At 41.9% G+C, this 14,799-nt stretch overlaps 1 protein-coding gene across 4 annotated transcripts in view; it reads left to right on the top strand.

Moving 5' to 3' along the window:
* The first annotated feature begins 1,014 nt into the window (after positions 1-1,014).
* dip2bb (disco-interacting protein 2 homolog Bb) overlaps positions 1,015-14,799 on the top strand; it is a 50,978-nt gene continuing 37,193 nt past the window's right edge. For 2 of the 4 annotated variants that reach the window (XM_004544919.4, XM_004544917.4), the window contains exon 1: positions 1,015-1,294. In XM_004544919.4, coding sequence (XP_004544976.1) covers positions 1,210-1,294 — 85 coding nt within the window. In that variant the 5' untranslated portion in view covers positions 1,015-1,209. The remainder of the gene's footprint in view (positions 1,295-14,799) is intronic. The other 2 variants (XM_004544921.4, XM_004544920.4) reach the window with 1 other exon arrangement.

Raw genomic sequence — 14,799 nt, 5'->3', positions numbered from 1 at the left:
CAACACGACAAATCTTAAAGCAGATGAGCTACAGCAGCAGAGACCACAGCGGGTTCCATTCCTGCCAGTAAAGAACAAGAAACTGAGGCTCACCAAAACTGGATAATAGAAGATTGGCTCTTAGGTCTGATGAGACTCATTTTTTCATTTTGTGGAAACAGCAAGAAAACATGGCTCCATCCTGCCTTGTATCAACAGTTCAGGCTGCTGCTGCTGGTGTAAATGGCATGGAGTATATTTTCTTGGCAGACTTTGGGCCCATTAGAACCAACTGAGCACTGTTTAAACTCCACTCTTTCTGTCTATGCCCATCTCTTTATGCCACTGTCTTCCAGCAAGACAGTGTGAAATGTCACAACGATCTGAAACTGGTTTCTTGAGCTTGCCACTGTACTCAATGGCCTCCACAGTCGCCAGATGTCAATGGAGCAGAGCGCATTTGGGAATGTGACGCACCTTGTTGAATCAGCAGTTCTGGAGGCAAAAGACCGACCAACCTGGTACTAGAAAGGTGTGACTACGGAGTTGACCGGCGAGCGTGTTTAAAATGAGTGCGTACATGTGATTTCCGGTGCCATCTTTGTTTGGAATAGGTGGAAAATAAATAAAAAGTGATGCAGCCTGAAAATTTTGTTCAATTTGTTAAGTGTGCAAGTGAACATTACATTTTTTTTATTCAGATATTTTGTTTTTATTTATCTATTTTTTATTAGGAAAATACGCCCCCCCAATCCACGGGGGATTATATATTTCCTTGAAACATCACACAAAATATCTCCAATAAAACCTGGCGCCACTTCCACCATTAGTGCATGAAAATACCTGTACAAACTCGAGCTAGCACCCACCTGAGGGGAAGGTGGCAGGTGAGCTGAGGCGACAGGAATGCTGTGTTTTCTTTTCTTTTTTCTCCCAGCTGTAAAAACACAACAGCAGAGGGAGCAGAGAGTCTGTTTTTCATCCCACCATCCTGTCACGGCAATTACCGTCAAGCCTGGTCATGTGACTGACGGACTCCTCTGGCGAGTTGTTCCCATCTCCCACAGTCATGGCGGTGTCGGGGAGTCGCGGAGATGGAGTAAACAACACGACTACTACATCTTGATTTTTTAAAATCCCCCCCACCTCTTCCTCTGAGCTTCATGGTGGATCTTACCTGCTGTCATTTGAGATTTCACAAACATCCCGCAGGCTGCTGTGCTTCCAACGATGGCCGACCGCGGCGTTGATCTGTCGGCTCTGCCTAAAGAGGTCAGGGACCAGCTGGCGGAGTTGGATCTGGAGCTCTCCGAAGGTAGGGTTTGCATATAGCGGCGATAAGTAGGTGGTGGTGATGGGAAAGCTGCGGCTCGCTGAAGTTAATAGAGAGGGCTGCGTGAGCGTGTTTGTGTGCAGTCATCCACCGTCTGCTTTCCCGTGTCAGCTGGAGGAGAGTCGGTGCTGCTGCAGTGCATCGGGACACGACTGCAAGAATTTATAAAAACAAAGTGACCTCCTTTTCCAGCTGTTGTTTCTCCATCAGTCATCTTCGTGTGTATGGCATGCTCTTAGCATGATCACCTTAATATTTGGGTTTTTTATTTATTTTTTTAGCTTCCGCTTCTCTATATTCTTAATGAACCCACATCTATACCACGCAATGTTTACAGAGCACATACACTCCTGTCTAATGAAATGGGTCAAGGCATTGTGTGTGAAGAATTTGTGGACACGAACTGATTCATTGGGCTCTCTGAACGCTCTGAACCCTGAACTGCTGCACAAATAAAATGGATTTTGTGCATTTATTTAATTATTTATTTTTGTAAGAATGGCTGGAAGAAAACAGAATATGGAGCTGACTGTTATGCAAGTCTCCTCCTCACACTGTGAATCACTGTGCAGCAACTTGATTGGTGCTGTGCAGTTCTCAGGTGCCTGGGGGTGGATGAGTAATGTTGTGTTTCACATGGAGAGCCATGCAGGAGGAAGCATGGGCCACTAATGATGCCTCGGTCTCTGTTGCAGCGCAGAGTTGCCCAGCCCATGTGAAAGAAGAGGTGAAACTTCACATGGGCACGAGAGCGAGAAGAACCTCGGCAAAAGTGTCGTGACTTTCTTTTTGTATTCATTCGAAAGGTGACACCTCTGTGAAATGTAAAAAATGTTTTCCCCGTTTTTGGTTTAGATTCAGGTTATAGGAACTGCAAAATAAACAAAACAGCACCACTCTTAATAGACTAGACTCTCGGAGCATGACTGCAGCCTGTTCAGACCTGAGCTAGTGCTGGGAAAGAGTTGTGTCTTTAATTATAGGCTCCAATCAGCAGTGTGATAATGAGAGTGAATAACTGAGGTTGTTCACTGTATGTTCATCTCATTGAACGTGGCTGAGAGGCAGCGAATGAGAAATAACCGTAACGATGTGCACACTGGCGTGCAGTAATGGCACATTCATAACTGCGATTGTTATCATCCTGCACTTTTCATGATGAACTTTTAAAAAAGAAAAAGGAAGAAAAAAGCTTGTTTGTGAATGAATTAGGTGACTGCAGTGTCAGATCAGTTTACCTGGTGTGGGTTGGTGTTTGAGCACTGTGGCACGATTGCAAAATGTAAGTGCCACTGAGCCCAAAAGGCAGCACTTTGGTTGTGAAATTTACTGTTTTAAGAGTTTGAGATTTTTTAAGTCAGATCTTCTGTAAGAGAACCTATCATGTAGTTTGGAAATGTCTTTGTAAAAGAAATGAATATCCTCTGTTCCACTATAAATATAGTTAGTTGAGTGCCTGAGTAGAGCAGGGCGATATGGCCAAAAATATTTATCACGATATATATTTGAAAATTTGCGATAACGATATAACTGATGATATAATTGATGCGAGACAAAATACAACTCCACAACATTACTAGCGCAAAAAGACAACCTTCCATTTATTTTCACTTAAACAAGAAGCTGGTTTTTATGTACATTAAAGCTTTATAAAAATGTAACAGTGCAAATGCAAATTCCTTGCTGAAAGTTTAACCAAAAGGCATTTCCAGTAGAAATGGGCTGACATATACTGAGCATAACCATGTATAATATCCACTGAAGTTAAAAAGAGGTGCTTTGCAACATTAAACTGCAGTGTGCAGTACGTATTTTTCGGACCATAAGGTGCACGGGATTATAAGGCACATTAAGCGAAACAAAGCAGTTAGATAAATCAAACTTTATTCAACTCATTCTTGCTTCCTCCACTTCTGTACCATTGATTCATTAGTGTTGAATTCTCTGGCAGCTGCTCTATTCCCATGTTGTTGCAGTATATTAATGACTAACCTCGTATTGTGGATGGATTATCTCAGTTGTTCTCCTGACTGAAGTTTGGTCCGTTTACAGCATCCTGCCATGCGACTGAATTTGTCTCCAACTATCAGGAACCTTAACGTTAACTTTTATAAGTGGAAAAGTGTTAGTGTTCGTCCTCCAGCTTCACTGTTTATGTTATGCTAACATAGCTGTGTCGCTAGCGATCACGTAGCACATCATTATATACCAGCTAGCCCAACTTCAGTAACCCTACAAACGTCACTGCTGTTTAGTTTCCTGTCTTCATTTATGTTGGAAGTGATAGCAGAGCTGTACGTTTGATTTTTTTCAGAAATCTCTCAGTCAGAACATGCAATATCATGCTTAGGTAACTAGCGAAACTAGCGTGCTAACTTCCGCTAGCTTCCTGCTAACTTCTAACTCCGTTAAATGTAATAAATTTTGTTTTCATGGATGCCTGGAAGTTAAACTTCATAGTTACACCTGGTAAAGCAGCAATGCTGATCGTTTTATTAAAGATGAAAGAATTTAGACAGTTTTTAACTCTCAGTGATGCTGCAGTGTTGTTTGACCTGAGAAATACGGGGTTTAGGACCCAGATTACTCCCAGATTTAAGAGCATCTTAGTCCGACAAATACGACAATAAGGACAGCCGCTTGCATGTTCTGCAAAAAATGTGCTTTGTCTTGTATCTGACGGACAAACACCAAACCAGTTCCACATCACTGAAGTTAAACCATTTTTACAAACCAATTCTGGTTCATCTGTTTCACTCAACAATCGGCCATGTGCGTATGAAAACAAAGGCACTGCGCATGCGCGTTTTACTCATATTCTATCGCGATATTTCATTTTCCTATCGTTGCCTAACATTATACCGGTATTACCGTGAACGGTATAATATGGACCAGCCCTAGTCTGGAGCATTGGTTTTGGCAGGTCTTATTATTAAAATGGCCAAAAGCAATAAAAAAATGGTAAATGGCCTGTATTTGTATTGCGCTTTACTAGTCCCTAAGGACCCCAAAGCGCTTTACACATTCAGTCATTCACCCACTCACACACTGGTGATGGCAAGCTACATTGTAGCCACAGCTGCCCTGGGGCGCACTGACAGAGGAGAGGCTGCCGGACACTGGCGCCACCGGGCCCTCTGACCACCACCAGTAAGCAACGGGTGAAGTGTCTTGCCCAAGGACACAACGACCGAGACTGTCAGAGCCGGGGCTCGAATCAGCAACCTTCCGATTACAAGACGGACTGCCGACTCTTGAGCCACGATCACCCAGGGTTATTCATAAACTGTCAGGACTTTTTTTAAATAAATGAAGGCCACTCATTGCCAGGTCCGAGTGTGTGTACCACTACCTTCAAACATGCTCCAGAGTATGTCAGAGTCCTTAGTTTGACAAACACATGCCTCTCGGGTCCTCAGTGGCTACTTCACTGAATAATACTGCTTAGAGCCAGATTGTGCTGGTTTGTGAAGGACGCTGTTGTCTTCAGCACGGAGTATAGCCTTCTTTCCTTAGAAGAAGAAAAGAAATAAGTTTTAGAGGAAAGTTCTTCTGTAACCCACAGAAGCTGTGCTCGGTACACTTGACCAGTTAACACCGTGGACCACTGGGCCACAGGAGAGAATTTGCTAAAAATGGTTCTCTGTGCACCTTTATAGATATTTATGATAAACAATTTCTTTCTAGTATATTTTTATTCTTATAATAGGAGGAAACAAATGTGCTTTTCTTTATAGGATGTCTATCAGGTTTCAAACTACTCGTTATTTACTCTAATCTGATTGGATTTCAAGTCATCCAATTTCAGCTGTGTACAGTTTTCGGTGTTTTTGCTTTGTTATAACCTCGCAAACGGTTGCTTCTTCATTCTTGTCAAATGGTCTGCCTGGAGCAGCTGTTGCTGGCAAGCAGGAATTTTTGAGCATAGGGGCCTACGGTGGTCAGAGTTACCTGCGAGAGTCTTTTAGTGAGATTGTGAGGTAAGTCGACACCACTTGTCCCTCTTCTGGGGACTGAGCCTCAGAGGGTGAGTGCATCGTTTGTAACTTTAGATGAGACATGATTCTCTTGCTAATGAAAAGGTTCGCTGCTGTCCAGATGTCCTGTTTCTGTATCCGCAACTTCTAGTGAGATAAAGTGCCCTCGCCGTGTGCTCAGAATACACACAATGGGACAAGGCGAACAGCAGCTGGACCCCCAATGAGTCTGAAGCTCTCTCATGGCTATCTTATACATAGCAACAATTTCCCCCATTGTTGCCCACATAGATGGGACTCCCCTAGCAACAAACAGAGGAAATGTGCATCAGCGTTTTTTTGACAGAAATAGTTGTGGGCTGCAGTGTGGGTATTTGTCTGTATTTGTGTGTGTCTGTGTGTGTGAGAGAGAAAGAGAAAGGGCACAGCTCCACCTACTTTAACCTCTTTGACTGTACAGACACAAAGAGAACCTTTGAGGGGGGTTGGTTGGTGTCAAAGACTTGCTGTTTGAACTCGACTGGAATTTGGAGCCTCTGAACCACAACTGTTTTCTGCATTTGGGCTTCATAATATCAGCAGCTTCTATCTTCAGAGTATGTTAGGGAGTGAAAGTAAAAGAGGGAAAGTGAAAAACAACTGCACAGCTCGTCAAGCAATGTTGAGTATCCTGTTTAGTTATTCTCCACTCAGACAATTATTGATTTGAACTAAACACTGTTGTTGTGGGATCACAGCAGCTGTGACACCATTTCATTGTCACATCACACCTGCCCTTGAGCTATGACTCTCACACACCTGTCAATAGGGCTGTTCGATATAACGATAAATATCGGATGACGATATAAAAACGTCTATGTTTAATTTTATGCTATCGTTTGTTTCGTGGTGTCGCAAAATATAACTGTTTACGGCAATATTTTTTCATCGTTTTGATGGTGACAGTAGTGACTAAATTCATTTCTTCTTTCTCTCTTTCCCTTTTATTTAATATAACCACACTACTGATGGAAAAGCGCCTGTTTTATGCGTTGTCAACGAAGGTAACACCATCGCGTGTCCGCTTGTTTATGTTCCACATAAACCTTTCACAATAAAGCTCAAGATCCTGTTGAGACTTTTCAAAATAAACGGAATCACGTGAAAGAGCAGATTATTTACGGATGATAAGTAAAAAAGAGCCGCCAGGTGCTAAAAAAATAAACCTTAGACTCAAACGTTAGAGCGGCTTTTCCCCGCAGCACGCCGTGTAATAAATACTCACAAAGAAAACGGCGGTGGTTACAATTTATGTCTAAAAATGTATAGTTTCATGCATCGGTTAAAACACTGGACTCCAGGTACACGACGCGCAGCTGGAAATACTTCACGCAAGTCGAGCTGCCCGAGATTCACATAATTTACAGAAAATGTTACATTTTTGTGATTTATATCGTTATCGGGACGATAGAATTCTTATATTGGGATATGAGATTGTGTTCATATCGCACAGCCTTACCTGTCAAGCTTTTTGACTCTATTCCATTCAGTGCTGAAATGCTACCAGTTTTATATACCAAATGGAAAGACATGGAAATACATCATGTGTGAAAAAACTCTGGTATAGGAGCATACTGTGGGAAGGGCCCATAGCCCCCTTGACCCTACTTCCGGCACTATTTATGGGATGGCACTGATCCATCTTTGAACTCGGGCTTCATTTTGAGCTCAACTCAGCTCTAGTAAAGTTTGATGATAGCATCTTGTACAGTTGCGGCACTATCGTGTTGACAAATCTGCACATTTTGCCATGGTGTATTCTTCGAAGATCATGAATATACGTCTGCATTTTTATGACAGTTTATCCAACAGTGGGTGAGATGTTTGAGTAGACTGTCAGATTGAATTTGCTGCCCCCAAACCTATGCAATGCTATGCTAAAAACAAAACAAAAACAGCATTTTGCTATTAGTGTTGAAGCTCAGATATCATTTTGGTGCTTGTAATGATAATATATGCCATCTGCGCCATGATTTTCTGCATGGGTGTGTTTGACCATAAGTGCATCACGAGTCCAGTAAGACTGCAGTTATGTGTTTACATAGTATTTTTTTTTTTCATATTTTTACGAGCTCCCCAGTCCCTGTTGCAAAGGGCCGGCTGTTGAGTGGACGTGTGTATTCTCTAATGAACAGCATCCATCCCGCTGTCTGCCTGCGATGCTGCTGCAGAGGGGATGCAGGTTTTCATGTCGGCAGCCCGCTACATACTGAGAGAGAGGGAGAGAAATGAGAGATTATAGCCTTGCCTGCATCTCTCAATCTAGGTCACAGAGCATCAGGAGGCAACAAGCCTGGCTCATTTAGCCTGTGAAGCACAGTGGGCCAGGACTGCTGCGGGGGGATCTCTCCTCCTTTCCCACCCATCCACTCTGACTCTAAAAATGACTTCTCTCAGTCTTCCTCTGTCCCCCTATTGCTTTATTATTTCAGTATTACCCTCCACAAAAATAGATGAAATGCTGTCCTGTGTGTCTGATTAAAAAATAACAATAATACTGAAGTAGTTCTGTTGGCATTTCCTGCAGTGAAGAGTGTTAAGAGCATTATGACAGACTGTATATAAAAGATGGACAGGTTTGTTTTTAGAAGTCGTCTTGGCCATCGTATTGTTAGCTTCTTTATTTAAAAACTGGACATAACCACATTCGAATTAGGGTAGACCTTCAGTGTTGTCTGCTAGTGCTAGCTAGGCTGATTTACTCTGATTTGTGATGGGATGCTAACCATGGCCAGCATCAGCAAATCTAAGCTCTTAGGGTGTCTTTTAGTGCAACCAAACACTGAACTTCAGTCATCACCCACCTAAAGCAGTCACACCCTTAATATCACATAACATTAACCTTATAGTATAACTGAGTGAAGTTAATCCTTTGTACCTGTTGGGGAAATTACCTCTACCAAACCCTTTTTTGGTACCAGGCTTTAAAAATGTGTGTATTCATGTTGCAGAGCTTACAGCTCCATTTATTTGTGGTTGGTGTGCACACAGCATTGACCGGGACAGGAAGGAAGCTGATTTAGCTTTTATCTCTTTAATTTTATCTCTTTAAAAGCTCATTAACTGTTGCAGAGGAGCTGCCCTCTGATCTTCACTGTCCCAGGCCACAGGCTTGATCCTACACCATGAAAAGATGAACTCTTCTGCTGCTTGTTTCACAGCAGGATCCGGTTTGGTTTGTTTTAATTTGTGGATCATGGTTTTCATGTAAAACTTTGCATGTCCACTTTCACCACGAGCGCAGACACACTGTTACTAAAAACCTTCTGCTGCTTTGTGTACTAAAGAAACTGAATTATTTAGATGACATTCAAGCGCACCCCTCCAGCTGGGTAACTGAATCGTGTCACGTTCAAGTTCACAGTGAACCACAGGTGGGTCTTTAGCCTCCTCTGGCTTTAAAGTTGTGCTTCCCAACACCTTCTGGTAATTAAAGCTAAACTTCCTCTGATCTGTTAGTTTCTCATGCCACTTTCTGCTAAAAATAGCACAAGTCAAAGAAATGCCAGAGTGAGGGTGACAGTGTTGGAAAGAGAGAGTGTGGTTAAGTCGATATGCTATTTGCTGAATTATTAAAAAGTGGCAAATAGAAGTGGCAGTCGGACTTGGCCTCACATGCTTCAGCCCAGGCAGTGCGCTGCTACTTAATCCAAGTTTCTTTCTGGTTTATGTTGCTTTCACTTTCAGGCCGAGCCTCCTGAGCTCAACACGTTATACTTATTCTACGTGTCAGTGAGTTAATATTTTGATAAATTGTCCTCATCATAACTCAGCCCAAATCAATTACTGATTGTACTGGCTGGAAAATACTGTTATAGTAGCTGCTAATTCAAGCACAAGAACTACAGAGGAATAGCTTAAAAGAGCCTTGTGCCGCTTGACCCTTTCGATCAGATACGAGGCTTCTCATCCTGCCTTGTCTGGATGTCTGTGATCAAACCAAACATACTGAAATAGAATTAAACATGCAAGTTCATTGCCCTAACACAGATATGTTAGCCTGCAGTTTTGTTGCCTGGAGGCCCTGTTGGCTGTAATATGCAAACTACTGCAAACTACGTTACACTTGGCTGTTCGCCCATCCGTTTATCAACATCCGTTGCACAACAGGACCTCTTCAGCATGCTGTTGATCATTTTGGAACCGACTCCAAATAAATGCTCATTCAGTGACTGAGCAAAGTTCGCAAGCTTACTTCTGTAAATCTATTTCATCTTGCATTTCATTTCATCTGCTTCTAAAGCGCCATCGTGTTCATTTAACACAGGGGTGGGAAACTCCAGGCCTCCAGGGCCGGTGTCCTGCAGGTTTTAGATCTCACCCTGGGTCAGCACACCAGAATCAAATGATTACTTCATTACCAGGCCTCTGGAGAACTCCAAGACATCTCGAGGAGGTAATTTAGCCATTTAAATCAGCTGTGTTGGATCAAGGACACATCTAAAACCTGCAAGGACCATCATGGATTCGTATGTCACGTTCCCTCGTGCTGCACCACACAGTGGTATGGACACAGCTCTTGTGTGACCACCCACACCCTGCCCCCAAATCCTCCCTCCCCCCCTAACACATGCATTTTTTTCCTTTTGAAATTTTCCATAAAGCCTTTATCAGATTAAAACAGCCATATGTTGAAGCACATACAGGAACACAACTGCACACTGTGCTAAGCTGTTAAAACCATTATACGGGAAACATGAGGCTTCTGCCACCAATGATAATGTGCTGAGATGCTTTTGCAAATGTGGGGGAGAAATGCAGCTGAGTGTTGCTGTGTTGCATGATTTTCTTATAAATCATAATAGTCAATCGAGAGCAATTAGCCGATTCCCATCAACCCGTGAAGACAGGAAATGCACTATACGCTTTAGCTGGTTATAGTTTCAACTGTACAAATAAAAGCCCCTCATGGGTGTATATATTCTACATTTTTAATGTTCCTCCGTGAATCTTTTGCAAATGAATACAGCAACAAAGAAGTTTTATTCGGTGGGACGAGTAAAAGTTCTGCAGTTGCTAACAGATTAAAAACAAGGCATCTGATTGGATAATTATAACTGTGAGGTCAAAGGAGGGGGTCCTGACAAAAGTTTAAAAAAAAAAAAAGAAAAACCCAAGACGAAACGCTCAGACTTCAAATAACCAAAGAGGCAAAAAAGTGCTACAGAGCAGGGATCCTTAAGCAAAACCATTAACAATTAAAGCAAGTTATAGTAACTATAATATTTATGAGAGGCCTAATAACCTTCTAATGCTTTCTTAATTATTTACAGCTCAGTTTGTAAATGCTTAGCTGCACACTTTAATAGAAGGGAATATAAACAAAGACGTAAAATCAAAAAGAAAATAATCTCAAATGAATTCATGGTGAAAATAGTCTTTCACCATGAATTTGAATGAATTTTTGAAGTTTCTACATCAGGGGTGGGCAATTCCAGGCCTCGAGGGCCAGTGTCCTGCAGGTTTTAGATCTCACCTTGGGTCAACACACCTGAATCACATGATTAGTTCGCCTCTGGAGAACTTCAGGACATGTTGAGGAGCTAATTTAACCATTTAAATCAGCTGTGTTGGATCAAGGACACATATAAAACCTGCAGGGACACCGGCCCTCGAGGCCTGGAATTGCCCACCCCTGTTCTACATGCTTCTGAGGGAAACCTCACACTGGTTAATGAGGAGTGCCCATCATAGTTTTCACGTCTGGTTCTCTGGAGGTTCATGTTAAGTCATGCTTTGCTGTCCTCCAAAATAAACTGTCTCTGTGGAATGGGTCTTTGGAAGTATCAGGCCTTGCATTAAACAGGGCTACTCTCATGTGTTTTGCTTAACACCAAAACAGTTTTTAAGTGAGCTCCTTTGGTGCTTTTGTCGTTCTTATACAACATGAAACTTTTATTTTGAAAAACAAATCATTTTTTTTATTGAGTTATTTTTAAATTTTGCTCATAAGGACCACATCACTTGTTCACACATCCTCATGTTTGATCAAATTCTTACAGTTGATGTCTACATACTTGGATACTGGCCACTGGTACAGGTCTCAGCAAGAAAACTGGTGTGTGAAGAGTTTTCGTAGGAATTGCAAATGACAGTAAGAACGAGTTAAGCAGAGGTAGCCTCTTTCTGCTCTGCCAGGCTGATTGTTCTGATCTCATCAACTAAACCACACGTCCACTTAGCTGCTCCATTCACTGACCCTTAACCTTTGCTGTTACACCATTTTGAAACCTTATCAGACTTTTTTATAATAGCTTCATCTCCCATTTTCATTTTCTGTTTTCCTTTGTGGTTCTAGAGTGTACAGGCTTGGTCATGAACCCTCACAGGGAGACGTTATACATTACAGTCAGCTGTACAAATACACTTGATGTAATCTGACTTGACTGGAAAGGATTTGACTGTGACATCTGCTCACCAGGCAGTTCTGTGACTGCCTAAAAGTGTGTTGAACTTCACAGTCAGCATTTCAGCCCCCACCACACACACACACACACACACACACACACACACACACACACACACACACACACGATTAAAACCCGGAATACAATCCTCGCCTGGGTTTAGATCTCGCTTTGTAAGACGCTAGACATATTTAATGCAGTCAAAGACAGCACAAAATCATAGCATTTGCTAAGTTAGCATAATATTTAAAAAATATAAAAACAGATATATTGTGTTTAACAGCGTGCAAAACTCTGTCAGCACCTGCGTGATGTTTTTGGATACGGTGATACTGCTCCTGGGACATTTTTGTTTTTAGGTTTACATCATTTGTCATACATAATATTATAGCCAGAACTCAGCGTCTCACTGGTTGTGTAAATCCCGTAGGAGGATATGCGTTTGACGGTGTTCAACGTTTGTAACGGCTTCTTCCAGCAAATGTTGAAATGCAATGTGTCAGGTGTGTCTCCACGCCCTTTTCTTTCAGTCTTGTTTCCAGCAAAGACAGAAACTAAGGAAGGAGGTGGAAGGGCTGCCGACTGAGTCACGGTTTCATCCCAGACACGTCTTGAGCTCAGTGTGTGGAGGCAAACATGGAAACATGAATTGCACTGTTGGCCAGAGTTAACCACACCCTGCTTACAATTTCAGGGAAAACGAATCACCTGAGAGATCAACTACAGGGAAACTGTGTGTGTGTGTGTGTGTGTGTGTGTGTGTGTGTGTGTGTGTGTGTGTGTGTGTGTGTGTGTGTGTGTGTGTGTGTGTGTGTTTTTTAGAGCTTGAGGCTTTTTTGAAGCACTTTCTTTCACTCACCAGTGCCTGTAATTCCAGTTTTGTTGTCTGACAGAGTAAAGGTACACAGAAATTCTCTGTTGCTTTCTTTTCGATAATCCATTGTTGTTTTTTGTATCCTCCCAAACGGCAATAATTACTAAAACCATCATTATAAAATTCTCTAAAAAAGATAAAGATGTTTTGTTTGGTGAAATAAAACATTGCACAAGACACCTTGAATTGGGGAAATGATCATTAAAAAAAAAGCAGTGTAAAAGTGTGATATGTCAGACAGTGTAGAATAAGATCATCGACGCTGAAGAAAGGCGAACAATATGGAAGTCACAGAAGAAACAAAAAGCTCCAAGTTTTGTCAGTAGCACCCGAAGTGTCATTCACACTTGCATGGTCTTGTATTCTCAAGCAGTCTGGACTGATTGTTCAGTACAGAAAGCATGCATCATACAAAGGACATGAACCATTTGCTAGGATCTACATTTATGTTCCATATAGACAAAAGTATTTGGATGTACATATTTATCTACAGGCTGCACCCTGTACCAGGTCGCCCGTCTGTCACATGGCTCACACAGAGAAACAGACAACATACATTTTTTTTTATCTAGCTATATTATCCCAGTGTGGGTGTGTGTGTCTTCTAGAATACACATTCAGTTTTCTTGTTGTCTAAAAGCAACACAATATTAAGTGTTCTTAATATTTTGTCCCTTTAATATATTATTAATGTGTGGACAAAATGCTGAAATGTCACCACCAGGTTTCAGTTCAATCTTATACATGTTCCCTTGAACTCAGTCAGCAAATGCAGAGGAGCCCCAGAGCCAAAGAGGAGGGGCCATATGTCAGTTACTCTGGGTAAATTCGAATACTTCACTGACAAACTTGTTTTATTCCGTTTGGAGGATCCTCCTTGGAGTTTGCTATTGTGTGATTATAGTAGACACATTATCATCAGGCTTATTCGCTCTTGTAAGATGAGAGAAAACGGCAGGAAATCCACGTTTCCTCTGTAATATTTTGCCAAGTGTTTATATAATTTTCACAAAGCAGGTGTTAACACGACTTTAAGTTGTTTGTTTCTTTTTTTTTCTTTTTGGAGACCAAGTATTCGAATGATAATGTGATGAGGGAGAGAAAGAAGCAGGGAAAGAAAATAGAGGGCAGTAGCTAATTACTATTCAGACTGAGTGCCTGTGGGGAGGAAGGAGAGTGCAGGCCTGCTGCAATTCAAATAATCTGAAGCTAGAAAGTGTGAGAGTGTGGAGGGCTTAGACAAGGCACTGCTTTGATGTTTCTCCCCTTCACGTCGTGGAAAGTGAAAACGTACGCTCTGAGGTGCACGCACGGGTTTCCTTTACTGATGCAACTGTCAAACAAAGACAGGAGAGCAGAGTGGCGGCAGCCTCGTGTGAAACCTGACTGTAACACTGAAATAGTCGCATGGTGACCTCTCCACCAATAGGACAGACGTGACTGGGCCACTCTGAGAAAGTGGGTTAACGAGTGAGGCCCTCATCACCTCAGCAGGGCTGTGATTTGCCTCGAGCAGATTTCTTTGACTGTTTGCATATAGTGTGTGTAGACATGTTTGTCTTTATAATATAAGCTGGGCTAAATAATACATCTTTTTAACTCTTTTTCTGGTAACATTTTATAATACGGTTTGCAACTAAGGGTGTAATTCCCCTCTAATTAAATGGGATTTCAATGTTTTTTATGTGAAATTACAATGTCATTATATTTACCCACAAATACGCAGTCTGACTAAAACAGTAGTGCCTCATGTCTTTACTGAAAAGTGTTGGTAAAGTATGGGAATTCTTGAATATAGACCTGGAGTGAGCACTTTCTGTCATATTTCAGGCCTGCTTGCTCGAGAAGCAGGCCTGAAATATGGTGGTGATATACATTTAGGGGACCGAACTTTGTCATTAAGGGTACGGGGAGGTTGTCAAACGTCGTATTTTTGCGGGAAAGAGTCAAACAGTGACGACCTTTACTTATGAGACTTGCACAATGGTGAGGAGGAAAAAATCTCCCAACAAAACCATTTCAGCTCATAAATGTTTCAGGGTTGTTGTTATTGAACAGAATGTCAGAAAAACAGGATTTTACCTTGGCCATTGCAAAACATTAGTTTTATTTATTTTTTAACAATATCATTGTGGATGTACCTGTGTGCTTTGACTCATTCTGCTTGCACAACACGACCGAGGTCCATGG

The sequence above is a fragment of the Maylandia zebra genome, linkage group LG5 (assembly GCF_041146795.1).
Source record: "Maylandia zebra isolate NMK-2024a linkage group LG5, Mzebra_GT3a, whole genome shotgun sequence".
Lineage (NCBI taxonomy): Eukaryota > Metazoa > Chordata > Actinopteri > Cichliformes > Cichlidae > Maylandia > Maylandia zebra.
Note: the sequence above shows the minus strand (reverse complement) of the source record. Positions and strands in the feature narration are given on the sequence as shown.